The sequence below is a fragment of the Suillus bovinus genome (assembly GCF_016758785.1).
Source record: "Suillus bovinus strain UH-Sbo-P2 chromosome Unknown EDB93scaffold_10, whole genome shotgun sequence".
Classification (NCBI taxonomy): Eukaryota; Fungi; Basidiomycota; class Agaricomycetes; order Boletales; family Suillaceae; genus Suillus; species Suillus bovinus.
The window spans coordinates 1-25,283 of NW_024542066.1; the positions used below are offsets into that span (position 1 = coordinate 1).

At 47.2% G+C, this 25,283-nt stretch overlaps 11 protein-coding genes across 11 annotated transcripts; 4 read left to right on the top strand and 7 right to left on the bottom strand.

The window, feature by feature from the left end:
* Nucleotides 1-223: 223 nt before the first annotated feature.
* On the bottom strand, nucleotides 224-1,039 carry EDB93DRAFT_1238963 (uncharacterized protein; the record flags this gene model as incomplete). Its single annotated transcript, XM_041451581.1, has 4 exons — nucleotides 224-474; nucleotides 498-538; nucleotides 594-700; nucleotides 749-1,039. 4 exons carry the CDS (start codon nucleotides 1,037-1,039, stop codon nucleotides 224-226), a joined length of 690 nt encoding a protein of 229 aa, XP_041310524.1.
* A 512-nt stretch (nucleotides 1,040-1,551) lies between these two features.
* EDB93DRAFT_50695 (uncharacterized protein) lies at nucleotides 1,552-3,287 on the bottom strand. The gene is made up of 5 exons (XM_041456581.1): nucleotides 2,804-3,287; nucleotides 2,457-2,746; nucleotides 2,232-2,403; nucleotides 1,809-2,174; nucleotides 1,552-1,754 (listed from the first exon to the last, which is right to left on the bottom strand). The coding sequence occupies exons 1-5, from the start codon at nucleotides 3,164-3,166 to the stop codon at nucleotides 1,641-1,643; spliced, it is 1,305 nt and encodes a 434-aa protein (XP_041310525.1). The 5' UTR covers nucleotides 3,167-3,287; the 3' UTR covers nucleotides 1,552-1,640.
* Nucleotides 3,288-3,738: 451 nt separating this feature from the next.
* Nucleotides 3,739-5,702, bottom strand: EDB93DRAFT_1201406 (uncharacterized protein). The gene is made up of 5 exons (XM_041450948.1): nucleotides 5,203-5,702; nucleotides 4,880-5,151; nucleotides 4,656-4,824; nucleotides 4,220-4,606; nucleotides 3,739-4,168 (listed from the first exon to the last, which is right to left on the bottom strand). The coding sequence occupies exons 1-5, from the start codon at nucleotides 5,500-5,502 to the stop codon at nucleotides 4,046-4,048; spliced, it is 1,251 nt and encodes a 416-aa protein (XP_041310526.1). The 5' UTR covers nucleotides 5,503-5,702; the 3' UTR covers nucleotides 3,739-4,045.
* A 152-nt stretch (nucleotides 5,703-5,854) lies between these two features.
* On the bottom strand, nucleotides 5,855-8,263 carry EDB93DRAFT_1128096 (dynactin p62 family-domain-containing protein). The gene is made up of 6 exons (XM_041448820.1): nucleotides 7,877-8,263; nucleotides 7,725-7,828; nucleotides 7,625-7,678; nucleotides 7,148-7,571; nucleotides 6,462-7,089; nucleotides 5,855-6,409 (listed from the first exon to the last, which is right to left on the bottom strand). The coding sequence occupies exons 1-6, from the start codon at nucleotides 8,113-8,115 to the stop codon at nucleotides 6,230-6,232; spliced, it is 1,629 nt and encodes a 542-aa protein (XP_041310527.1). The 5' UTR covers nucleotides 8,116-8,263; the 3' UTR covers nucleotides 5,855-6,229.
* Nucleotides 8,264-8,603: 340 nt separating this feature from the next.
* EDB93DRAFT_1319650 (aspartic peptidase domain-containing protein) lies at nucleotides 8,604-10,962 on the bottom strand (the record flags this gene model as incomplete). Its single annotated transcript, XM_041454884.1, has 10 exons — nucleotides 10,849-10,962; nucleotides 10,670-10,795; nucleotides 10,287-10,613; nucleotides 10,137-10,225; nucleotides 10,018-10,077; nucleotides 9,521-9,968; nucleotides 9,283-9,472; nucleotides 9,159-9,231; nucleotides 8,800-9,107; nucleotides 8,604-8,747 (listed from the first exon to the last, which is right to left on the bottom strand). Exons 2-10 carry the CDS (start codon nucleotides 10,675-10,677, stop codon nucleotides 8,604-8,606), a joined length of 1,647 nt encoding a protein of 548 aa, XP_041310528.1. The 5' UTR covers nucleotides 10,678-10,795; nucleotides 10,849-10,962.
* On the top strand, nucleotides 10,963-13,116 carry EDB93DRAFT_1128103 (aspartic peptidase domain-containing protein). The gene is made up of 6 exons (XM_041448821.1): nucleotides 10,963-11,302; nucleotides 11,361-11,449; nucleotides 11,500-11,559; nucleotides 11,609-12,282; nucleotides 12,338-12,404; nucleotides 12,453-13,116. Exons 1-6 carry the CDS (start codon nucleotides 11,070-11,072, stop codon nucleotides 12,986-12,988), a joined length of 1,659 nt encoding a protein of 552 aa, XP_041310529.1. The 5' UTR covers nucleotides 10,963-11,069; the 3' UTR covers nucleotides 12,989-13,116.
* A 144-nt stretch (nucleotides 13,117-13,260) lies between these two features.
* On the bottom strand, nucleotides 13,261-14,303 carry EDB93DRAFT_1101562 (heme oxygenase; the record flags this gene model as incomplete). Its single annotated transcript, XM_041447109.1, has 2 exons — nucleotides 13,261-14,077; nucleotides 14,128-14,303. The coding sequence occupies 2 exons, from the start codon at nucleotides 14,301-14,303 to the stop codon at nucleotides 13,261-13,263; spliced, it is 993 nt and encodes a 330-aa protein (XP_041310530.1).
* A 1,121-nt stretch (nucleotides 14,304-15,424) lies between these two features.
* Nucleotides 15,425-16,154, top strand: EDB93DRAFT_1128114 (uncharacterized protein; the record flags this gene model as incomplete). The annotated part of the gene is given in 5 exon segments (XM_041448822.1): nucleotides 15,425-15,538; nucleotides 15,570-15,575; nucleotides 15,604-15,768; nucleotides 15,779-15,897; nucleotides 16,010-16,154. Coding segments are annotated over 2 exon segments (228 nt in total), but the record flags the coding sequence as incomplete, so codon positions are not given.
* Nucleotides 16,155-17,848: 1,694 nt separating this feature from the next.
* Nucleotides 17,849-19,278, top strand: EDB93DRAFT_1247421 (uncharacterized protein; the record flags this gene model as incomplete). Its single annotated transcript, XM_041452588.1, has 4 exons — nucleotides 17,849-18,456; nucleotides 18,512-18,680; nucleotides 18,730-19,104; nucleotides 19,156-19,278. The coding sequence occupies 4 exons, from the start codon at nucleotides 17,849-17,851 to the stop codon at nucleotides 19,276-19,278; spliced, it is 1,275 nt and encodes a 424-aa protein (XP_041310532.1).
* Nucleotides 19,279-20,955: 1,677 nt separating this feature from the next.
* On the top strand, nucleotides 20,956-22,943 carry EDB93DRAFT_1262059 (AOX, alternative oxidase mitochondrial precursor; the record flags this gene model as incomplete). The annotated part of the gene is made up of 11 exons (XM_041454191.1): nucleotides 20,956-21,163; nucleotides 21,209-21,351; nucleotides 21,406-21,470; nucleotides 21,518-21,635; nucleotides 21,690-21,773; nucleotides 21,822-21,886; nucleotides 21,940-22,022; nucleotides 22,127-22,155; nucleotides 22,182-22,327; nucleotides 22,378-22,461; nucleotides 22,513-22,943. The coding sequence occupies 11 exons, from the start codon at nucleotides 20,956-20,958 to the stop codon at nucleotides 22,589-22,591; spliced, it is 1,104 nt and encodes a 367-aa protein (XP_041310533.1). The 3' UTR covers nucleotides 22,592-22,943.
* Nucleotides 22,944-23,341: 398 nt separating this feature from the next.
* On the bottom strand, nucleotides 23,342-25,246 carry EDB93DRAFT_51324 (uncharacterized protein). Its single transcript, XM_041456592.1, has 7 exons — nucleotides 24,985-25,246; nucleotides 24,776-24,890; nucleotides 24,588-24,710; nucleotides 24,077-24,523; nucleotides 23,954-24,014; nucleotides 23,740-23,906; nucleotides 23,342-23,687 (listed from the first exon to the last, which is right to left on the bottom strand). The coding sequence occupies exons 1-7, from the start codon at nucleotides 25,162-25,164 to the stop codon at nucleotides 23,566-23,568; spliced, it is 1,215 nt and encodes a 404-aa protein (XP_041310534.1). The 5' UTR covers nucleotides 25,165-25,246; the 3' UTR covers nucleotides 23,342-23,565.
* Nucleotides 25,247-25,283: the final 37 nt, after the last annotated feature.

The following is a 25,283-nucleotide window of genomic DNA, read 5'->3' on the forward strand; positions in this document are numbered from 1 at the left end:
GGCGCATGGGCCTGAACCAACTGATCAGAGCAGTATCATACAAACTGTCAACAATCGGGCCCTCCAAGTGGATCATCATCTCCACGTTAGGACGGTCTTGAATATTATTCGAGTTCAGGAGCGCCATTTTGCGATCTACGATCATGAACTTGCAATGGAATGTACCAAAAACAGGTCTTTGCATCATATAAGTAATTTGCTTATAAGAGACAACCGAAAACACTCACTGATGAAAATTCACTAATTCGAAGTCGATTCCCGGCATGTCGCTCCTCTTGGGGAGCTTTACTTCATCACTGGTCATTTCTGCGTCGTCGACAAGAAGGTGGCTTTCCGTGAGCATCTTGAGATTTGCACGGTCGTACATCATCTTCACCACAACCTTCTTACCCCTTTTCATCGCTCTGCGCGAGAGTTCGAGAAAGGCATCGCATATTTTGCTAGCGGACTTGGATGCTTGCCAAAAGTTCGTTGCTAAAATACTTCTGACTCAGCACGGACGATACAGTCATAGTGATGCTGAATAATATCCGGAATGCTGCTCGACGCATTAGCAGAAAGACAAACAAGAAAATAAGAAACCGTGTAATTACACAGAAATGATGCTCAGGTTCACGACGCCTCTAGAACCCAACAAGGGGGGCGAAACCACACCAGCCCAAGGATTTGTATCGAGCGCAGCAAGCACGTCACAGTAGATCTTTTTATGCAATGAGTCAATATTACACGTCTGTCACGCTTGAATCACCTTTAAGAATAGATCACTTGGCCTACTGCCAAAATTCCCGCACTCGGCTGCGCGGTCGAGATCCGCTTGTGTAGGTTCAAGTGGAATCTGCCGTGTCTCATTCGCAGACCCGCGGTGCAGCACACCCATGAATAGCTCCAAATAACCTGTGGAGGATACGGGCTTCTTGTGGTGCTCTGCATAGAGTGTTTTCACGAGTTGTCCAGGTGATGATGCCGGGGAAGCTGCGAGCGCTGCAGTAAGCGTCTTCTGAGAGTGAGTTAGTGAGTAGACTTTGTCTGAGACAGTCATTGTGGTGTTTGGAAGAGCGTAAAACTGAGCGCAGCATCATGATAAAGGAGTTGCCAGCTCCAAAAGCCTACAAGCAGTACTAGCACTACGCCGCGAACAAGCTATGTCATTTGCGCTGATGCAATGTCACGGTAAGACCACGTGCTGAGTGGAGCTTTCGAAATTGGACACCGCCGGTTGGTCAACACATCTACTAGTAGCGGTGCTGCCTGATGTTTATAGTTCGTATGAAGTCTCAGGTCCGACAACCTGAGTCTTGTAAATCCAAAGATGATGAGTGAACTTGAACCCAGGCCAGGTTTGAAACATTGGGGGAACACGAGACAGAATTCAGTACATTTGTCCAGTAACGGGAACCATTTGATACACTCCGCAGAATTAAACTGTTCCATGGATAGAATTATCAACATAAAGTGCCACTGAAAGTTGCATAGCCTGTATGATCTTGGCACGGGGTACCAAACATATAAAAGTTATAAGTTAGTATTATAACAAGAAGTTGTAGATATAATAAAAAGCGATAAGAATACAGTAGATGATATGGCTGTGAATATATATACAGTGCAATAGTCAGAACACAATGCGATGGAGAAAAATAGGTTCATGAACGATCGACCCATGGTTCTGTAGCGAGTCGTATGGGGATAACGCGTTGAAGTGAATGGTCAGATCTCAGTTGACCAGGCGGAGTTAGTAAAGACAGCACAATGTAGTCCTGGAATCACTTCATGAGTCCAATTTCAAACTGTTTAAAAAGACACTAGCTCACCGTAGTGCTAATCTGGCCGGTATTGAAACCAGTGTTCAAGACGGGAACTTCACACCGAAGTTCGCCATTCCAACTCCATGTTACAGGCTCTTCTGATTCTGAGATTGCGACCTTGGAGGTGGATGATGATTGCGGCACCATCCGTCCGCGACCAAGAATTTGGTCGTGACTGAACGACGTGCCTTGAATGTTGACGGTAGTCTGCCGTACTATAGATATGTTTAAAATTTCTTTTATTTCCGAGGGATTTTGGCGAGGAAGGAAGATCTTGGCAAGATTGTGCAGGAAGAGTGGCGAAGTCTCTAGCCGCAAATGGAAAGGTATCTTTTCCGAAGCAGTGAAAACGCGGACCGAAGGAATAAATAACTTGAAATGAATTAACATCAGTTTATGAATGGTTTGATCGCGAGGACAACCACCTACATGACAACGTGCTAAAAACGCTTCGTTTCCTGTACCAACAGTCGGTTTCGTGATCCAAACGTCCTCCATCCAATCCTCAGGAGATTGTTTCACCTCGCTAAAGGAGTCTGGCACTGGCCTTGATGGTCGTACTCGGGGGCGGTACTTGATGTGAATGCTCATGTATATCTCCCTGATGATGATGGTTTTAGTTGCGAGATGGATCTGAATCTGCTGTGCACTTGCCTCGAAAGTTTTTTTCCAATCATCGGAACGTTTCTCGATTTTGTGACAATGATCTGCAGTGTATAGACTATAGCCACGCGTTGCGGTTGCGATAGCTCAAAGGACGGCGGCAAACGGAAAGTACGATCTTGTCCACGCTCTCGATAGGAGGTCGGGAAAGACATTGATAATGGCATGATGCTGGGACAAGTTTGTCCATTTAGAGTGGAGCTCTCCCATAAGGTCCGCTCCTTTGAAATAATAGTAACCCCCTTAGAAGGTTGTCCTGGAAGGTAAACACGACCTTCAAGCTAATGGGTGGTATTAGAAAACGTAGTGAAACACCGAATACAATAGATCCTATATACCTTCGCTGTAACAGCTACAACTCTCCGGCGATGATCAAGTGAAACTTCTCCTCGAATGGTACTCCCCAGACCATAGGATGGATGGCGGTCCTCTTCACGACAGTCCATCAGTTTGAGGGTCATCTCTTTTTCCCGATAAGTAAACGACGCATTGTCCCCCCGTTGGATCAAGCGAGGTGATCTTTGTATGCACTTCTCGCCGGGAAGTGGTTTGGAAGAGTAGTCAGGTGCAGGCTTTGATGGTGTGTACTCTGGCAACAGATGCTGAACGGAAAGTGATTCCATGCTTGCGGAAGAGATGTGGGACGCTTGGAGACTGAACGGATGGACGCCCATGATTGACAACAGCTTTATAGTACCCATGTCACAATTAAACCGGTGGTGTTGGCAGTTCCATCATTTTCGGATGCAACGTGGATCCGGAAATGGCCTGAACGCCATTTAGCGGTTATGAGAAAGAACGATGAGTCCGACAGGATCAGGATAGATGCGGTGGCCGGTGAGAGCGCCGTAACAACACCATCCTGTGTTTCTTGCTATGCTTGGTCAACGTAAGTAAAGGAACGCGTGAACAACGCATACTACAATGGATCAAATGATGGTGATTAGTAAACCTTGGCGGACCTATTGACGTATCTTAGGCACAGCCGGCGGGCGCTTACGCACGGGGACGTGACGGGTCTGACATCCGACTCGGCTCAGAAAAGACCCTTTCCCCACACTGAAGGAAAAGCTCACCCTCGGAGGCCTCTGAATCGGCTGCCATCCATGAAGCTGCTCCCAAACGCAGATGGATCAGTAGTCGACGGGGCGCGTATCTTTAGTAAATTCCGGGTCAGGCTCCCGACCTTCAGGCCCAGGGGCATTGCCTTGAAGCCCTGCATTGATGCGGCGAGTTGCCTGGATTCGTCGTGCAGTGGTTCAGTGATCTGGGTCGGACGGCATAGCAGTACGTAATAAAATTCTATTTTTGGAAGTATTGGCCGAAGCCCGAGGTACGTAGGGTACAATATTCCGCATGGTATAAGAGAGTAGTCTCATGCTATTTTGATAGGTGACAAATGACGCGCCATGGTAGTAAGACGGTCCCGAAGTGGTTCCCAATCCTATGGGAACCAATCACCATGATTAGTAAATGGGCTAGGAAGTTAGACACGACATCGTATGTATAAAAGCTCTAGATCCGGGATATAGTAGAGTATGCGAAAGAGTTTGACACTTAAATAACTGGCCCAAAAAATGCTACCAAGTCACTCCGTGATCCGACCATGGGTCTGTCACCAGACGAACCGGATGAAAGTGTTTTACCGCAAGAAGCGGACACTTTACTGGTCGCAGAGGCTCGAGGGAAAGCACAATAAAATCCTAGGCATATCGTCAACAGGGAAATCATAGGAACCATGATTCAGAACTCACTCTAACCGAGAGCGGGTTTGTTGCGAAGCTTCCGACTGTGACATCTTCAGTACATCGCAGTTCGCCATCCCAGTCCAAACAGTCAATGCCCTCCTCAAGCGGGGCGTTGCGATATGAGTGATGGTTGTCAGGTAGAGGGGCAGAGTACGTCAATTTGCCTTCTCCTATTATTCGATTGGACAATTTTTGTTCTTCAAATACTTTGACAATCACTTGTCGAAGTAAGTACACACGGATGGTGACTTCCCCTGAGGAGGACACAGGAAGGCTGTGATCAGGTGCAGATTTTTCAATGAATGGGGCTAATGAACTCGATGGGGCACGCAATTGGAGGTGGAACGGTATGGTCTCAGATAACGGATAAACCTGTGCTGAAGGTATAAAGAGCTACCACAGCAGTCAGGACTATGAGCAAACCAAGATTTGAGAGACTTACAAGACATTGTACCGGCGTGAGCTTGGAATTCTTTGTTGCATTCATGGTGGAGAGTACTTGATGCCATTCTTCGGGGGAACTCTTCACCGTGGTCATGAACGGCACGTCCCTCGAAAGCATGGGCGTGTGTGGGCGAGAACGTGGATGATAGCATATGGGTACCACAAGGCTGTAAATTGTCGAATCAGGAAACGTGAAATTTAAACGTCGCTACTCATACTCACGAGTCACTAGAACGGAAAGAAGATAAGAATCGTCGAGGTCTTGAAACTACGACGCTAAGCATGTAGGAGCACGTCGCATATTTGTCCTCGAATGAGGGGGGTAAAGGCTGCGGTTTGCATTTATCCATGAAAGTAGAAGGAAAGAATATTGTAAACGGGAGGGTCATAGGACAAGGCTCGGCAGACGAAGAACTCCACAAAGAATACGAATCGAATGCTACCGATGTAGTGATGGTTGCACCTGATGTTTCAAGACGAAGGTGACCCTCGAGCTATTGAGGGAGGTAAGATAACGCTACTTTGAAGAAAGGGGTGACCTCTACCTTCAAAGTAACCTCGGTGAGGCCTTCTGTGCTTCGCAAAGATATGTGACCTCGAACAAGCCCATGTCTGCCGTAAACGGGTGTTATGCTCCCTGGCTGCTGATCTCTCAAAACAAGTGTGATGTTGTCTGTTATCCTACGAAAGACTCCGGTATTCTGAGCTTGCAGAGATAGGCGTCGAGTCCCCTCGACTGTTTGTTCCCCTGGAAGAAGCTCTGTCGAGTATGACGGTGATGGTGGGGACGGAGAGTATGACGGCGAAGGTGGGGAAGGAGTATACGAAGGGGGAATAGACTCCATTCTGATCTGGGGGTGTGGGGTGTTGATTTTCTTTCATGCCTCGGTCAATGGTGTTTATAGCAGTACCAGTTTCAGCGAATACGTATACGCATCTTCTGACTGATTCAGGAGGAGTCACCATTATTGCACAGTCCGGCACCGCAATCTTGTAAATATCGTTGTCTAGTTGACTCAGTTCTGCTAATTATGAAGCGTGCATCTGCATCAAGTGATGACTCCCACGTATATGTTGAATTAAGCTGTGCCACCGGCATTCAAAAATTCAGGCGTTTCGAAGTTTAAGACACCGACTGTCCTTGCAAGTCTCCTGCATGTTTGAACTCTTACGTTGACACTGGTTTTCTATGTTCTTTGAATTCTGACTAGCACAATTTTTTCTTCTGACCAGCCGGTTGTATATGTCGCAAATTTTCTAAATCGATTGTAATCAGGAACCATTTATATCATCTTGCTGTAGATTGACGCGAATCAAAACCATCCGAGCTAATTTGGCCCCAAACTCAAGTTTAAATCCTGACCATCCGCAGTATTCATTGTAGACGGGGCGAGTCTCAAACTCACCGATCTGAGAGCGCAGTCGGACCAATGCAAGCACAGGTACCCATACTTAGATCGATTGATCAATTTCGCGGAAGATTACTTGCCTTGCACCATTGTGATGTTGGGGTAGAGGTAAAAATGGCATAAGCTATGCGTGGCAGCAATACAGGTGCATGAGGGCGTAGCATCATATATCTGGATCCAGCTTCTCTTCCCTAGGAAGAATGGGACCAAGATCAACGACAGTATAGAAGGTGAATGTCTTCACTTCCGGTGTCTTCGCAACTGTGCGGGAAGGCGTCCCGGCACCATCCTCCGAAGGAAGCGGGTCATCGGATCGATAGGTGTAAGAAACAAGCATATTAAACTGTAAGGAATTAAATATGAGATGGTTCACTGGCACTTCTGTAAGCACGTACCTTTACGTGGCCTCGAGCCTCTTTCCCGATAACAACCTCACCCCCAACAACCGTAACATTGGCCCTCTTTTCCAAAACTCCTACAGTCTTGACTTTTCCTTTGCCATCTTTGTCTCGGGTTCGACCCATCTCCAAACCAAGCTCATCGTCTTCAAGCCCAAACATATCGTCGTCGTCGTCATATTCCCATGCTTCAGCGAATGCAGCGACAGGGAATGAAGAGGTTGGCAGGGATACTGCGAAGGGTGTCCTGCGAGCCTTCTCCGGTGCAGTACTGTTAGTTACTGCAGTGACATGCATTCGCTGCACCGAAAGTCGAACTTGTATGGGATCGTAGAGTGGATTTGTCAGAGCGAGATGGAAGGGGTACGATCTTCCCGCCATCATAGCACCAGTATTCCTGTCATCCAAGGCACTGGGTACCTTAGCCTGCGGACGCCTCGTGGTATCAGCCACTTGAGTGTGCGGAAGGGCCACAGTCATCGCTGGCAGATAATTAGCCGCTACAAGCTTGATTTTGTATCGTACAGATTGCGCTTTCTGCTCAGGTTTGATGAGAATGTGCCTGCAAGTTGGGCATCGCTTCGAGACTTTGGAATGGAGTGGAATCCGGAGAGGTCGTAGATCGCTGATAAGCGCACTCTAAGTTTAGTATCTTCCCCTACACATGCCCAAAATGTACATACCTTGTTCTGAGCGAGGTGGTCCAGCTGTTTCCCCATCTTTGCTCAAGTGACGCGATTTCCTCCACGCTTTCCATGCGCCGAAGTGCCTCGACATCCGAACCATCTCCTTCAGACCCTATCTGACCAAGGACACCGATCTCCATTCGACTTTTGTACTCTGACATTTCGTCTTTGTTTGCCGTTCTGTCCCGGCCCACACGACTGCGAGCAAGATTGTTGTACTTCGCAACACCGGGAACATCACGCGCAAGCGCGGCGGAAGCAGCGGCTGTAGCAGACGAAGTGGGAAGATGATGAGAAGAAGTACTCGGAATATGAGACAAAGAAGAAAGAGATGATGTACGGAGGAAAGGTTCAAAATGCTCTTTCAATCGCTCGAACTCCAGGGATTCGGGCGCAGAGTCTTCAAATTTTTGGAGCTGCGCTATCAGATAGATGATTAGATGTATACTGATGTGTAGGGGGGGTACAACGCACCAGCGAGTCCAGTTGGTTTTTCGAATGTTATCCCGACTTCAGGCAGAGTCCCATCTACAGTGGTTACAATAGAGAAAGAAGGGAGGCTCTCCAACGTTACTGAGAGAGACGGAAGGCCGACCATCGCCGCCATCAGGTGGGTCAGACGCGACTACTTGCAAGGTTGACCGGCATATAGGACATGAAAAACAATTTCGAGCACATCTGTTACTTGTGAGCGACAGGCATAACAGGAGGACGAGAACGCCTTACCTGTTCTTTTCCGCGCGAACGCTTGCGCTTGGGACTTCGAAAAGGCAATTTGGACAATAGTAGCCACTGACTTCGACCGAAACGCAACGATTGCACCGAACAGCGTCACATTCCTCGCAAAAGAACAAGCTATGCAAAGGGTGGAAACTAGCAGAGGAGGACGCCATATGCGGAGGCGGAGGCGTCTGAATTGACTCTACAGACTGGCATGGACAATAGTAATGGATTGTTGGCGCCATGAATGTCTACGTTCTTGTCAACAGCGATTTAGATGTAGTAAGACAATTTTTGGTACGGTGAGATCCACTTTCGGAGCAGTCGAAAGGTGCTGCACCTCACCTAGCCAGGAAGACAGAATATTATAGATGGCAGAAAAGATAACAACTACATGACAGCTACCAAGCAATCCTTACTAGGCTAGACTGTTGATAGATAGAAGGAACACCTACTAGTAAGCATTGTGGTCTGCCTACATGAGACTAGAATCATTCGTGATTCGAGTCATTCTGGTTACTCTCTCAGAGTCACAGTGTAAGTTTAGTATGCCCGCTACCATGAGAGGCATTCAATGCATGGATTTTGATTCATAAAAGTAGGTGACTTGTCAGTCAATTGTCCATGTCAGTTTTCACAAATAAAGTATGTCATGCGGCGATAAGTAGTGTCGACCCAGAACAGTAACCAATATGAGATCACAGAAAATGGGCAAGGTCCAAGCCAGGTACACTCAGTAGTGTGCATCCCATGCACTTTTGTATTCAGGAGCGCGAGCTGGGTTCGCGTTAGACGCCAAATGCATATCATACGCTGCCTGCGGCGAGGGGTCGTACAACGGACGGTAGCTCTGGGGTGCGTAAGGAACCCATGCAGGCTTGCGTGGAAGAAACATGTTGCGAGCGGCGGCGGCGGCGGCAATAGTATACGCAGATGCCCAGAAGCAAAACCAAAATAACAACGCCGAAAATAACACCAATCGCCCATAGTGGCAGCTTGGTGTTTGATGTGGTGGTCGTGGTAGTCGTGGTGGTCGTAGTTTTGGTCGTGGAAGAATGTGAAGTCAGCGCCGTGAGTTCATCGACACTTGAGCCGTTACCCAAGCGTACTTGTGCAAAATCCACAGAGGCATCACTAGCATTAGTGATTGGCAACAATTGTATGTATGGGGCATTGGTGCCAGGAGGTGCCCCATCGACAAAGGAGCCGAAATCAATCAGGAGATATGCATTGCGCACTGTTGAGATTTAGGGCCTGATGTCCTGGAATAGTAGGTATCCAGACTCACAAAAGGCCATGCCGAGGACCATATCGTACGTCACCATGCCATCTACTGTATCATCGTACGAGAATGGTTGGAACTTGTTAAGATCATTATAAAGCTGGCAAGAGTCAAGGGTTCACAGACTCACAGCTCCAACACACTGGTTGTTGCCCACATCAAAGCTGAGATCAAGCGGGTGGATAGGAAATTTGATTCCAGCAAACAAAAACGTGGCATTAAGTTCTTGATCGCAGGGTAATGCCCAGATGTCTCCTACACCCGCCATATACGTTAAAGAGGCACCGGGAACGTTCCCGTAGAGCGCCTCGGCAACGTACCTGTCACGACGTATGAGATTAGATGAAGATTTTCCACAAGGAACTTACGAAGGAACTTGTGGAAACGTGAAACCTGTGTCAAAGACGACAGTTGCGTTATTGGGATAAGATGTGTTTGTGACCTGGGACTTGATGGTAATAGGTTTGCCATCTGGACCGATGATCCCATTCTCGTCAAGTAATGTCATCCAATGCTGGTTCCCAGGGACCATGCCCGACGTAACTGGGTGTTGAGGTTGTGTCTGAATATCTTCATATCCAGACAAGACTTCTCCGATGGTGAGGTCGCCTGGATAAGGTTCATCGGGGTCGTCAGAGCGGTCGAGAAGAATAGCGATAAAGTTCGATATGGCGTCGTCAGAGCGGAAGATTCGATCGAGAGGAGGGTCTGCGGCCGCTGTTCCACCGACGTATCTAATCACAGAGCCCGTGTATGGCCCAAGCCCCATAAGCCCATCAAGAGTTTGCGTAAATCCACCCGTCGAGTTTGCATATACTTTGTACTGGTTAGCAGATATGATAGGGGAGAAGGATCCATAACGCACTGAAATATTGTGCGTCAATCTGATACCCGGCGAACTCCATCGTGGCTGAAAAGACTTCCCCTTGAGGCAACGGAAATGAGCAATGGCGTTCCATTAATATTGTCCAAAAAACGACTCACCAGCAGCACCTCCAGAGGCATAGCCAATTTCAGCCTGGAAGTGCTCGTCAACAGCACCAGGAGCCTGAGAGGTTACAAAGAGATCTGAGCTAAAGGCAATAGCAATGTCAGGATTTTGGGTTGTAAAATCATCACGGGTAGTTGACTTTCCTGCCGGTATCGACCAAAACACCGAACAACTGTCCATTCAAGGTGATGTTTGTCATGTACTGGATATTCTGGTTATCTTCCAGAGTGCTTTGGAGGCCAGTGATGCTTGTCCTTCTATGATGCTTGGACCTAGAAATTCCACCACGCAGTTCGAGGTGAACCCCATTTGCGATGTTCAGGATAGCCAAAAAATAAAGGGAGAAAAATTGCAAAGGCGACATAACACAGAAAAGCACTCGAGAAAAGAAGAAATAAACGGAGATGTTGAGCCGTCCAGGCCCAGGGTTATATGAGGGTTGGCTGCATGTTTTACGTTTGCAGCACTGCCTAAATTGATCGAACGGGCGTTCAGAATCCACATGCCTGCAGTGCTTGAGGCTCACCATTTCATTCATGCTTCTTGTTATAAGTTACCGCATTACAGGGAGAGACTAGCTCCTACTAAGGACTTCATTCGTTTATGGAAAGACCAAGCGCTAGTATGGTTCACTTGACAACATATGTACTGCCTGATAATGCAGAGTCGCTCAGCACCAGGGCAGATAGGGTGGTCGTCACTCACAATTATGAACTTCATAAGAGTACAATGCAGTAGATGATCAGGGCATTTCCAAGGCGATTTCAGAACATGCTGATCTGATAGTAGTTGATGGTGAGAAGAGAAGGTCGTTGACATGTGCATTCAATTTGATCCCACAAGAATTTAATTTTATCAAGTCTTTCATACTTCTCGTCTCCATCCTCCACGCCGTGCAGGCATAATATTAACGCTTTGGTAGCATCATGAAACACTCCTTCATCACACTTTCCTTTATTTCTTCGTTGTGTTCGACGATTTCTGTCCTTGCTCTCCGAATCCCTTTCGATGTCCACGTTGCTAACAACCCGACCACCCATTTCCCTCGTCAATCGTCTTCCAATGGCATAGTACCTGTCGGAAACACGCAAAACTCCTTCTACTACACAAATATCACGCTCGGTGGTCAAAACATATCTGTGATGCTGGATACAGGAAGGTAATCATCATCTACAAATTTCATAGTTGCGGGTATTTGTTTATTTGCCTGTTTACAGCTCTGATCTATGGGTGACCGGCACAGTACCTGGAGCAACAGACACAGGCAACTCTCTGAAACTCTCATACGCCGTTGGAACAGCTGCTGGTCAGTCGCTCAAAGTTATAGCTCTCATGATTCATTACGTCCATAGCCAGGCGACATCTATACCGCACCTTTTGAACTTGCTGGGCAATCGGTCAACGACCAGGCATTCCGTCAGTATCCTTTCTTCAATTACCGCTCGTTTCCTGACATTCAGTACAGTCCTTGTCACGAATGTATCATCTTTCTCTACAAATATTCACGCGGAAGGCTACGACGGTCTCATCGGCCTTGGCCCAAATTCTGGTTCTTCGATATACAAGAAACTCAACGGAAACTCGGGGAATAACCCAATCAACAGAATTTTCGAACAATCGTCATCGTCTTCAAATGACTACATAACCATGATGCTCAGCCGCAAAGGTGACCCAGGGAGTAATATCACTGGCCAGTTCACCATCGGAGAAATCGTTCCAGGATTCGAGAACATCACGAACATGCCACATTTGTCGATTGAGAAGGTTTACAGAGTGACTAATATCGACCAGCATTGGCAGATTGTAACAGACAAGAATAATGGCATTATTGGGCCTGATGGACAGCCCATAAAATATTCATCGATTGCCCCGAAAGCTCCTGATGGCACAATAGTGGGAGTTTTAGACTCTGGCTTCACTCTGCCTCAAGTGCCCCGAACGGTGTCGGATGCCATCTATGGGCGTGTACAGGGCGCCGAATGGTCAGTTGCAGATCAGGCTTGGCTAGTCCCTTGCGGGCAACTTATTAATGTTACCTTCAATTTTGGGGGCGTTTCATACCCTATTCATCCACTCGACGTATCGTCGAGTGATTTTGGAGTGACCTTCTCAAATGGAAACCCCGCTTGCCTGGGAACGGTATGTAATAGTTCTGCGTAACAGGAAGCTTTCTAAATGTGGACCTTCCAAACAGTTTCAACCAGTTACATCTGCATTCAGTCTTCTTGGAGAGTATGATATGATTTTGGGAATGGCTTTCCGTAAGTTGTCGACCTGTTGTGAACAATACTTGTTTGACACATTTGCAGTGCGGAACACATACACCCTGATTAATTATGGAAAGTTCATCACCGGCGGCTCAAATTCTAATAATCCCTACGTCCAATTGCTTCCCCTCACGAATGTCGAATCTGCCGTCAACGACTTTATTCAGGTCCGGCTGAATGGGCAAAACACGATCAACTCCCCTCAATACGCACTGCTTCCTGCATCACAGGAACAACACTCACCCGAGAGTGCCGCGGAGAAAAAGCAAGCATACGAAGAATTGGTTCTAAGTCGTTGGCCTTATATCCTTGTCGGAGGCCTGGTGTTATTGATTATCCTCATAAGTTATTGCGTGTGGTGTTGTTGCTGTCGCCGCAAGCGGATGGCAAAGAAGGCCGCCAAGAAAGCTGCTCAACAGAATAGTGGAGCTGCTTCTGTGGGCGGTTTTAAGAGCGGTCCCTATGCGCAGTTGCATGACTCCCAGAGTTCGGCGAGTCTCGTTATGCAACCGATGCGTGCCTCGACCGTCGATTTCGAGGAGGACTATGGAAAGGACGCATTTGCAAGAAGTCGATGACCTATGCCAGACGAACTATATGTAGCCTAATAGATTTAGCACTGCAGGACACTAATAGTAGCTGGCTACTTCTGTTCATTGTTTGTATTCGTAACATTCAATAGCAATGTTCACATCTCAGAAAGTCCATATGCATTTCATGAAAGTGTCGTTATATAATACACGCAAGCCTGTCTTGTGATGAACTGTACAATATATGCTACAACTTGAAGTTTGGAATGCTCGTTCCAAAACAACCCATCCTATCAGAAATAGAATACGTTTCAAAATCATTATGCAATCGACAGAATGTTTCGTAACCAATACTCGGCTCCCCTGAGCACACAATTGCCACTGGTGTGGCTAGCGCCCATGTAGATGACATGAGCCAGGCCCACAGTCATTGCCACTGAAAGGAGGCCACTGAAGGAAACTAATAATGGGCCAGATAGTAGTGCCTTAGCCGGTTTCGGCGCAGAGACAGCCGACTGCTGTGGTTCCTGGACTTGCCCCTCCCCTGACAATAGATCGAAGATACTAGCATTCAGCTTGAAGGCCTTGTTGGCCTCTTCCAATACAGCCGCTAGTGGATCCAAATTCAGAAAACGGAGAGACTCAAAGACAATGTGTGAACCTTTCAATGTGGAATCATCACCAATACCAGCGTTCATTCCATCTCTGTACCACTCCTTGATTTTCTTGAGATCCCCCATGTTCGCAGATTCACTACTGTCCAATTTCTTGAAATCGTAAAATCGTATTCCATCTCCTCGATCTGTGTCTAGATCGTATGCTTTGGCTATACGTCGTCGTATGAATTGGCCACCGCTCATATCACCAAGATAGCGGACGTAAGCGTGTGCGAGTAAACATGTAGGATCTGAAGACTCAGAAAGCTCCCGGAGGCGCGTGGTATATTCCACAAAAGGCTTAGGAGGTGACGCCATCAGAGAGCTATGCGATGGGTGCGTCTGCCATTCTGCTTCAGGGACCCCAAGCAAATATGATATATCTTGGGAGAGACTTGGAGTGCGAGCAAGCAACGTAGGGTTATATGTCGGTTGTAGCGTTGGGTATGACGCGTGCGCCTCTAGACCCCGCTCGAGTTCACTGAGTGTGAGTCAACACACAGTATACAGGGTGACTTGAACGAAGCTTACGCGTAGACGTGCCACAGCATCATTAAGAAATACACGTATTCTTGCTTGTCCAGCTCACCACTTGTGAGCCGGACGCCGCCTTGACTGTGCTCTGCAGCTCCATGAGCTTTGGACGTGCCAACCCGAAGCAACGACGCCATTGGGAGAGAGAAATCGTAGTCATTGTTGGCCTCCATTACTATCAAGATGGTAGAACAGTGGGAATGTTCACGCGGTCCAGATGGAAGTCACTCGAACGAAGTAATATATATACCGGGTGTCATATCTAAATGGTAAGTGGCTGAAGAGGAGTAAAAGACACGGAAGGACTGCTATCGATGCTGCAGGGTCCGAAGTGAGGCGCGAGTTATGCCCTTTGTCTCAAAATAATTTGTCTGCTCATAAGAAGCACTATATCCCTGGTCCGCCAAGTATGGGCACTTTATCGCGTTGCCTGCGGGGACATGGAGAACGTGTGATGGCGCCTAGCCAAAAGAACACAGTAAGGACCTAATGGCAATTTCAGCGCGTCCGAATGGTGGAACTTGAAGGGCACAGTACTACCAAAATGGTAGTTCGGGGTTGTCCGGGCTCCTATTATAGCGCGTTGAGCTGCGCTTAATTCCCTAGCTATGGAGGACATCTCTGGGCTAAACATTAGCACACGCAGGCTCATCGGTACCTGCAAGCGGAGTATGAAGGTTGCTGTGTCAACGTTTGCTTATCGTAACGAAGACATCTTGGCAGTTATCACCAAGAAGGGAGCGGGAAAAGAACAGAAGGCTGGTGGGCGTGAAAGATATACACTAGCGAGGAACGAGCTCAGTAGTGTATCAAGACAATACTAATATTAGTGGTACCTAGCGAGGAACGAGCTAAGGTGCATCAGTACAAGACGTGCGCGAGGCTAGAGACTATGCATACCTCAGTAGTGTATCAAGACAATACTGAGGTGCGTCGACAAGACGAGGGGAAACTAAATATGTACCGTGATGATTAGCTAAGTCGTACTGGAGGATCGACGTTGCGGTGCAGAACACAAGAAGCTTCTATAGCGTATGGTGTCGAAGGTGATATCAGGATAAGAGATAGTGCGAGACGGAAAAGGTAAGTGAGCAGCTAACAAAAGAAATGGGCAGCAGGCGGGCAAGTGCCAAGGAGATGAGAGAGCATGGAGATGGGCGAGCAAGGAGACACTTGCTGAGATCAACACGTGATACTAACCACTAGTTCGTGCAGTCACAAATGTCACAGAAAGTCACGGTGTAGATTTATCCGTCACGGTTGACTCCAAATCATCCGCCTTGAAGTTCTGCAGCTGCCATCCAGGCGCAACCAATGTGTCAAATCAATTTACAAGTTTTGCCCATAGAAGCCCTGTCCACCTTAGAGTAGTTCAGAGCCCCTTCAACAAAGCTCGCATCAAATCGCATAAACCATGCATTTCTCCTTTCTCGTCTTCGTTACCACTGCTTTGGCAGCATGTATGTTTGTCACTGCATACTCTCCTTAATTCGGGACCTGCGCTAGAGACAGTGATTGCTGCGACGATCTTCGCTGTAATTTACGATCGGTGAGTACTGTAGTACTATGAGTGGTTTGCTTTGCATCCATGAGTCAACCCCATTGCTTACCTCATGCACTTTGCAATCTCAATAGTCTAAAGCTCATGAAAGATTCTGCAATCACTAAGTAGAACTGCTCACCGATGGGCTGGCAGCACATCTGGACAGCGAGTCGTGTTTCTGCTTTTGCAGTGCTATGGCTGATGGCACAACACGTAGTTCGTTGGTGACTTGGTCAATGCGGTTATTGTTCCTGGAGTACGGTCAATTTTCCCTGCTTTGTGGGCAATGAAGGCGTTTTTGAATTATTTTGAAGACTGAATATCGCTCGATGTGAGGAGTCCAGATTTGTGCCGTGGCATTCAATATTGCCAAAGTCTGCATTATCTGCATAACGGATGTAGCAGTCGAGACGGGACCATTACTAACAGTGGGCGCGTCCAAGGCCTCGGACTCACCACGACTGACATTATTATTGACCCAGTTGATGCGTGTGTTGTTCACCATTCAACTCAAGAGTCGAGACTACTAAACGCTTCCAATATCTAGACCCTTGACACGCGAAGATTCCGATATCTCGACACGAACGGATAGCTCCGCTATTTCAAGGATGCAATTGCCGAATCGAGCTGCGCTGGTCCACAAATCGAAGAATTGTGGACTCTTATTAAGCATTCAGATCCACAATATGGCATTGGTCATTCGTCTGGTGACTTTAGAAAGCTAACCACCAACCACTACCATCCAATACGCTTTTGAGTCTCACAGACCACTCCAACTTTGTTCTTCGCTCTTCGTGAAACCCACTTACTGTTATTCATACTATGGACGCATTCGCATCCATCGCCTCGCAGTTTTGCCCATCGAATGATGGTTTCTCAGGGAATTCCGACGGACTCCCCGTTGACCATGAACACAAACCAGAGCTACCTGGTATATTTTGTGTCATTGCTTGATGTCGATCGTCGACATGATGTTGCTTGTGCGACAGTGTAAACCTCTTTTCATTGCTCGCCGATCAATTCAGTACTGAAGTACACTTTGGCAGGCACCAAGCTTCCGACTACCACCTATTCATCTTCTCTTACCATCAATCTCGTGTACCGTCCACTCTTTTGTCGTCGTTTTCCGGTCGTGGGATATGCTGAAGTGAATATTGAAGGTAAAGACAATAACTTAAGCTACGTGATACATTTCTGAACTTTTGCACAATACAGCAGCACGACAATCACACTCGGTGACCAATAGACAGGGAACAGCGCCCGCGAAAGCGGCCGAGTACACGTTATATATTATGCAACCCGCTAGCACACATACATTGATCCTGTTTATGAAAGTCATCTCATCTTCGAAGGCGGCGCGTCTAAAACGGCCGGCGGGAACGGCGGACTGATGGGGGTACGCCTCACATCAGGGCATTCGCGCGCCCAGAGATGCGTCGGGGACACTGGGGGTCCCCTAGACTAGATCGTATTTTCCTCCTTATAGTACTACTCTTATGACATGAATATGTATATGTATATGTATAAAAGACAGGGAACAGGCTGAGATTGGCATGGCACCGGCACAAATAGGAGTAGAACTTTACGTGTACCGAACGAGAATGAAGCAAAGTCTTCAACCATAAGCCTGAATACTGCAAATACTTTCATTCTCGACCCGGCCTGCTTATGATAGAGGACTTGCATCGTCACCCTCTTGTGTATTTATTCAAATATTCCGAGTCTGGTACTGCGAGGTTGCACTGATCTGCCGTCAAGATGTTCTTTCCTCTTTTAATTTTAAATTCACTCTTTGCCAGCGAGCAGCCGCCGTCCAGGTACTCTCCGCATTTGCTATCTTGGGAGATGCGGGCAAAATTCAAGCGGAGCATGAACATGCAAAGTGCGTTTACGGGATTGATTGGCGTGGGCCGTTCGAAACATCGAGCGGTTCACATCCCGCTCGGAATGCCGTTATGGCCAAATCTCATCACCGTTATTAGCAGCTGCAGGTGCCAGTCTGCATCCGCATGTACAGCCTACCTACAACTATATCTTTACAAGACTGCGGACTCTGTAGCATGTGGATGACTTGATCAGAAGATGCGTGTACGCCAACGCTGAAAGCGTTGTTATAAACACTACTATTGACCTAGGCATGTCACGACTTGAAAGACCTCATACCTCGAGATCAAAATGGAGTCTATTCCCCCTTCATATACTCCTTCCTTACCAACACCGTCATACTCGACAGAGCTTCTCCCAGGGGAACAAACGGTTGAGGAGACTCGACGATGGGCTCTGCGGCAAGCTCGGAACGGAGTCTTTCGTAGGATAACAGACAATATCACACTTGTTTTAAGAGATCAGCAACTGGGGAGCATAACGCCCGTCTACGGCAAAAATGGACGCGTTGAAGGTCATATATCTTTGCGAAGTTCAGGAGGCCTCACAGAAGTCACCTTGAAGGTAGAGGTTGAATCTTTCCTCAAAGTAGCCGTTTTGTCTTATTTCCCCCAATATCAGCTCGAGGGTCACCTTCGTCTTCAACCATCAGTGGCAGCCGGGCTCGTCCCTATATCAGTTGCATTCGATTCTTATTCTTTGTGGAGTTCTTCATCCACCGAGCCTTGTCCTATGACCCTACCTTTCACAATATTCTTTCCTTCTACTTTCATGGATGAAGGTCAACCACAACCTTTACCTCCCTCATTCGAGGACAAATATGCGACGTGCTCCTACACGCTTAGCGTCGTAGTCTCAAGACCTCGACGATTCTTATCTTCTTTTCCCTCTAGTGATACGTGGGCATGAGTAGCAGCGTTTAAGATTTAAACTTTCTAATTAGACAATTTACAGCCTTGTGGTATCCGTATGCTATCGTCCACGTTCTCGCCCGCACACACCCATGCTTCCGAGCGATGTACCGTTCATGACCACGCTGAAGAGTTCCCCCGAAGAATGGTATCAAGGACTCTCCACCATGAATGCAACACAGAGTTCCAATCTCACGCCGGTACAATGTCTTGTAAGCCTTTCGAATCTTGGTTTGCTCATAGTCCTGACTGCTGTGGTAGCTCTTTATTCCTTCAGTGCAGGTCTATCCATTATCTGAGACCATACCGTTCCACCTCCAATTGCGTGCTCCATCGAGTTCATTAGCCCTATTCATTGGAAAATCTGCACCTGATCACAGCCTTCCCGTGCTCCTCTCAGGAGAAATTACCGTTCGCGTCTACTTACTTCGCCAAGTAGTTGTCAAGACCTCGAAAGAACAAAGAACGTCCAAACAAATATTAGGAGAAGGCAAGCTGACATACTCCGCCCCTCATCACTCATATCGCAACCTCCCGCTCGGGGAGGGCATTGATTGTTTGGACTGGGATGGCGAACTGCGATATATCGAAGATGTCGCAGTCGGAAGCTTTGCAACAAACCCACTCTCGGTTAGAGTGAGATTTGAACCATGGTTCCTATGATTTCCCTGTTGACGATATACTTAGGATTTTATTGTGCTTTCCCTCCAACCTCTGCAACCGCTAAAGTGCCCACTCATTGGGTTAAAACACTTCCATCCGGTTCGTCTGGTGACAGACCCATGGTTGGATCACGGGGTCACTTTCTAGCATGGCTGGGACCGATTATTTACAGGGTCAACCTGCTGCGCACGGCTCTCTTCCACACACTTGTACTCTATGTATTATATTCCGGATGTATTGCTTGGGTCAGTCGAGCTTTATACATAGTAAGTTCACATTCTCACCAAGTTCCTAGCCCGTTTCTATTACGGATTTGGTTATATATCCTAGTCAGGTGATTGACTTTGCTCTAAGCAGTGCTGCAATATTACCTGGGAGCCGTTGGGAACTGCGTGGGGACCACCTTGTTATATTTAATGCAATGGCGCAACATTCGTCACCGAGCAAAACAGCCCAACACTCTTTTCGACTATTATGTTAGATCTATCATGCAGAATACAACTGTCTGAACTGTAGCCAGGACCTGTGATGGGACAAATCTCACAATTCGGTGGAGTCTGGACTTGAAGCTTGAAGCTTGACGAGAAGAATCTCTTGGGCGCTAATTATAAGGCTCAGTTCGCAAATATACTGAAAAGCTGTGTGCAAGCTGTGTGCCTCTATAAATATTCTATGCGAAGGTTGTTATTCTGGTCTGTACACTGACGTGTATGATGAGTACTGAGTCAGAGTGCCTGCAGGCATAGTACTGTCACAATTTTGGTCCGATTGAATATAGTCAGCCTATGTATACTATCGCGAAAAATCAGAATCGCCTAAAATGGGCCGATTCTATTATACGACTCGGACCATGTCGGATCCCCACTGATTCCCCAGGTTTCCACGACCCTGAAAGCTGAAATAAAATTCTAGCAATTTGAAAGACTCCGAGTCATCATTGCGACCAGGTCGGAAGCCACTAGCTTTACCGTGACTGTGCCCTATATGATATGCCATTTGGTGTCGGCAAGGCATTTTCGATGAGACTGGATTGAGTCCCAGTCTGAGACTAATGGTCGGCAGCGATGGGGTGTACTTGAACTGGATGTTGACAGCGACTTAGAAGTTATATCGGATGCTTGCTGTAGCAGTCGAACGTGACTCGGATAGTGTCAAATCATCATGCACCAGACGATTGGATACAAGAGTACGAAAAGCGCCAGCCTGAGGTGCTGGAACAGCGGCAGTGACGATCTGGTTGGGACCAGTTCAAGCAAACATGGGCGAGCGAGGATGTCAAGTCTCCGTATTGACGAAAGTGTAAGTTATTGAACGCGAGCTGGCCATGTTGGTCGAGTGTTTCAAGACGTAAATGACCGCGGTATCGGGCGTGGATACGAAGGCAGGACGTTGTTTTGCTTACCTAATCGTATTGCCACAGACTACGTTCATTCTTTTACTGAACCGTGACAATGCACCAAGACTCTGTCTGAGTCCTGCCCGCTTCCGTGCGTCCTACACGAAACAAAAATGCTTGACTCGTCAGAAAATCAGTGAGTCTCCCTCTGGTAGGATGCTTTGCATTGTGTTGGGTGGGTTTTCCATTTTTGTATATTGTCGGTATATGATGGGAGCCGCGAGTCTGATGCTCCACTAGTAAGCTTAAAACACGGAGCACTGCATGATGTATACCTTTTGGGTCTTCTTAGTGCCGGTCATGGACTGTATCGGATGCTAGTCGGATGCATACGGGAACTCAACTAGCATAAGAGACCGACTTGCGCCCTCCTACAATGCGCATATAAACCGCATTTCCTACAAATCGCCACACCTACACTCTTATCTATGTCGAGCATGCTGAGGACCGCCCTTGTTCGTGCTGGTCCTGCCTGCCGCATTGGCATCCTTCACTCTGGATTGAGCCTAGCCCCTAAATTAGGTCCTACGTTTGCAACAAGAGCGCTCATTCATAGTGGTCAGCCAAACAATAACTCGTTGACAGGGAAGAAAATCAATGAAGAATCGGTTACGGGAACGGAGGGCTTACATTTCAGTGAGCCTTATCCATCTATTATTGTTTCTAGTTACTGACGCATAGGCAATCCTTTCGCAGAAGATTCGGCCGCATCCAAGCAGGGTCTGACCGCTCCTGATGTTAGCACATCGCCACCCACTATCGTCCGAGGCGATTGGGTTTTATTTCACCCTGTATACTCCCAGGAGGAACTCAAAGCAGTCGAGGTACTTCCTGCATTTCCTCCCTGACCACGCTTCGTATTAAACGCAAGCTGCCAGGTTCTCCAAGCGGAAGCGAAAACAATACCTGACAAAATTGCATATTATCTTGTCAAGTTCACAAGGTGAGACATTCTTTTTGTTATGTGCAAGTATTCATGTACATCATCAGATGGGGATTTGACGTAGTGTCTGGTTACAAACACAAGCCGATCCCCGCTGGTAGGGAGATGTCGCTCGAAGAACTCAGGAAGGGCGGATATATCCTGGATGACAAGGCGTGGTTAAGTGTGAGTATATCCATCATCAAGTGTTATTTCCGTCGTTTCATCACCGTCATTTAGCGCATCCTTTTCTTGGAGACAATTGCCGGAGTACCCGGAATGGTCGCGGCGATGCTCCGCCATCTTACCAGCTTGCGTCTCATGGTCAGTCAGACTTCATTTCTGATGATCACATTCTTAATTATTTGATAGCGTCGAGACTCTGGTTGGATACATACATTACTGCAGGAAGCCGAGAATGAAAGAATGCATTTAATGTAATTTTACGTCTTGTGAAGTTGAACTCAACTGACTAGGCGTTATTGTATAGGACCTTTATGACCTTGCGAAAACCTTCATTATTTTTCCGAGGCCTGATTTTAGGGGCACAGGGCGTGTATTTCAACTTGTTTTGTACGTGGCATCGAATTGGTCGGGAGCACAAACATATTATTAACTCGCACTGTTAGTCTTATCCTACATAATATCGCCCCGCACATGTCACCGATTTGTTGCAGTACTTGGAGGAGGAGGCCGTCTTAACCTAGTAAGGACAAGCTTTATTTCGTCTAGAAGCACCAGCTACTAACCAAATTCAGTACTCGTTGCATTGAGGACATGGAATCTGGACGTCTACCTGAGTGGAATAATATCCCTGCTCCGGAGATTGCCAAGGACTATTGGCGTCTAGGCCCTGATGCCAAGCTACTTGACGTCATGTACGCTGTGCGGTCCTGATGAATCCTACGCACCGTTTCGTCAACCACAGTTTTGCCAACCTGAATATTGAGACTGACGTAAACCCTTTCGCCCTCCGAGAACCAGACATGCATGTCAAAGGACGAAAGCTTGGGTATGTGAATTGTACAGCTTTCCATGACTATTTTACCTAATGCCTGAACAGATTCTCGAGGGAGGAATCCGAACAGTACGTGCGGGAGTCACGCCAGATACTTGAGGACGGTAAAACCAAGTCGAAGTAGTTGGCTGAGTATAACTTCCGACCAGGCCACGGACCATCACATCAGCTATATGTTCAAACCTCACTCGATTTGATTACATACATTACATGCTTATATACATAGACGCCAAACCTCTGAGAATAATTAGACTAGTACTCAGAAAGCCAAGAATTCCACACGTCCGCCATGCGCACGAATATTTGCAATTGCAACACACTCATTCTCCTTGCAGACGTACCACTTTCGTATCAATACCCCCGCTTGTTACAATCATTCAAGACACCAATTTTTATAGGACTTATGCCAGAGAAAGATGCCTAGAAAAAATACCTTCCAAACAGACGGGATCTGAGCGATAAAATGTTTGGAAGAGGATCTCACACGATCTGATACTGAGCGCCGAGCTTCAGAGCCCTCACATCCATAACCTCGCAATGTCATAAGGTCCAGTGTGTCCATTTCATCCTTAACGATACATATATGCTACAAGATTCATAAACCAATCATAAGCCCTCGAAAATTAGGTGCCAAGCTCAAAGCCGATCACTCCCATCCACGTGAATATTCTTAGACTCATAAAGTCGGGCAACGACAATTGTTATCATTCCAAAATTTGTGATCACAACTCTGCAAAAATCTTTCGAGGTACGTTAGTTGGATTTGTCAAGTGTGCAGACAACACTCACATGAGGAGCTCTGAGAACTGATGGCGGTGTCGGCATAGATATCGATCTGGTACGTCGATGTTGAGAGGGTATAGCGTTGTTTGAATTTACAGCAGACGTAGATTTTTCTGCATCATCTGTGCTACCAGATGTGCCTCCGTCGGTATCGTGGATGACAAAAGATGAACCAGGGCAGTCGGTGCATACCGTCCTGTGTTTTGATTCATCACTTGAAACTATCGATGGTTTTGCAGAGGATGGGGCTGCCACAGATGTTGCCGATGTTTGTGTCTCAACACTATTTTCTGATCGAGCCGCGCTCTTCAGTGATTAATTCAGCGAGAGGCACAAGATCAGAACCCTACCAGTATTCCAGACTTCAGTCTCGTGAGCCAGTTTGCAATTCTCACCGTCGGAGCAGTAGCCCGCTGCGGGCGCCTTGCAAGGTAGTCCTGTGAGAGATGTGTCAATAAAATGACTGCTACTGGCTATAGAGATATCCACCCATCATTACACCACCACCAATCACTCGCCAGGTAATAGGATAATAATCGCGAGCCTTGAACTCTTCCTTAAGTGAACGCGGTTTCGGAGGCAGGTGTGATGGCCCTGTGCTGCGGGCCTGATTATCGGCTTTCTTTGCCCGTTTACTTTTCTCCAAGTCATGAAAACTGTGACTGCTTAAGTCGAAAATATATATCATGTAGAGAACACGCACAACATGCATCTATTTCCGTTAGGACAGGTTTTGCGTGTTGAGAAAAATTTGCAAGGTTTCGCTGTTTTATTGTAGTGAGTGAGCATCCAACGATGGCGAAAAGTGAATATCGGAAAAACTCACTCCTATACTGGATTTGTTTCTCCTTCGCCTGCTCTGGTTTCCTGCGGGTGGCGGCTCGAGGTTTCAAATTGGTCGGAGTGTATCCTCGATTGTAACCAGGGTATGCTACATTGCCCCAGCATGTGCTCGTATTGTTCGGGTATTGCAAGCTTGGTGACAATTGTGAAAACGCAGAAGGAACATATTGATATTCTGAAGAGGCGGGTTCTTCGATAGTCATGACTTGGAATGAGGCGTTCAAACTTTGATCAGACGAGGTGGAGTCCGACAAAGAGATATCGCTGTAATCATCAAAAACGTCCCTCATGTCGAAGCTGTATGGTTCCACACGCGGGGTTACCGTGTATATAGCGCACGCTGGGTATCCATGACTAGGACCGATGTCTTGGTCCCAGCTCTTATGTTGTGTTCTCGTATGCACATCGTGTCCGGCAGGGTAAGCATACTCTAATGGCGAGATTCCCTGCATATAAGCACGTGGGAGACGAAGCAGACACCAGAGACACCGTACCTTGTGGCACACTCTCCTGTAGCGAATGCGCAAAATGGCATGCTGAACCATATTGACAATATCCAGCGGCATAGTAGTGACACAATTCCTTGTGCACGACATGTTCGTCAGAATAAGCATACTCTTATTGGCGGAATTGCTGCAATGTAAGCCCATGGGAGACGAAGAAAATACTAGAGACATCATACCTTGCGGTACACTCTCTGGTTGCAGATGTACAAAACGGCATGTTGAAGCACGCCGACAGCTTCCAGTCACATAGTAGCGACAGGCTGTTGACGACTGTAAATGGATTTTCTTCTCCTTAGCTGGTATGTAAGGAGACTGCTCCTCTGCGTCACTGCCTGTGCCACTGTTGGCACTCATGCAAGCGCTAATTTGTCTGAAATATACTCACCGAAGTTAAAGGGGATGCGGGAAGTCTTGGCCATTCAGATAGCAAGATAAAGCGGTTATGTTTGTTAAGGAATATAGAATGCAACGGTATCCAAGTTATACGAGTCAACAGGAGGGTTCGCTGTCCACGATCTCTCCAATAACGACACAAGTAGCGACCAAGCGAGACAAATAGGCTCATGAAACGCGACTCTTCAGTTGCGAATAATCCAGGTCCTTGAATCGCGCACAATGGTTAAATCCGAAACCGGCCTAGCCCCGGTCTGGTAGAAACCAACGCAAAAATTACCACTGGTGGAA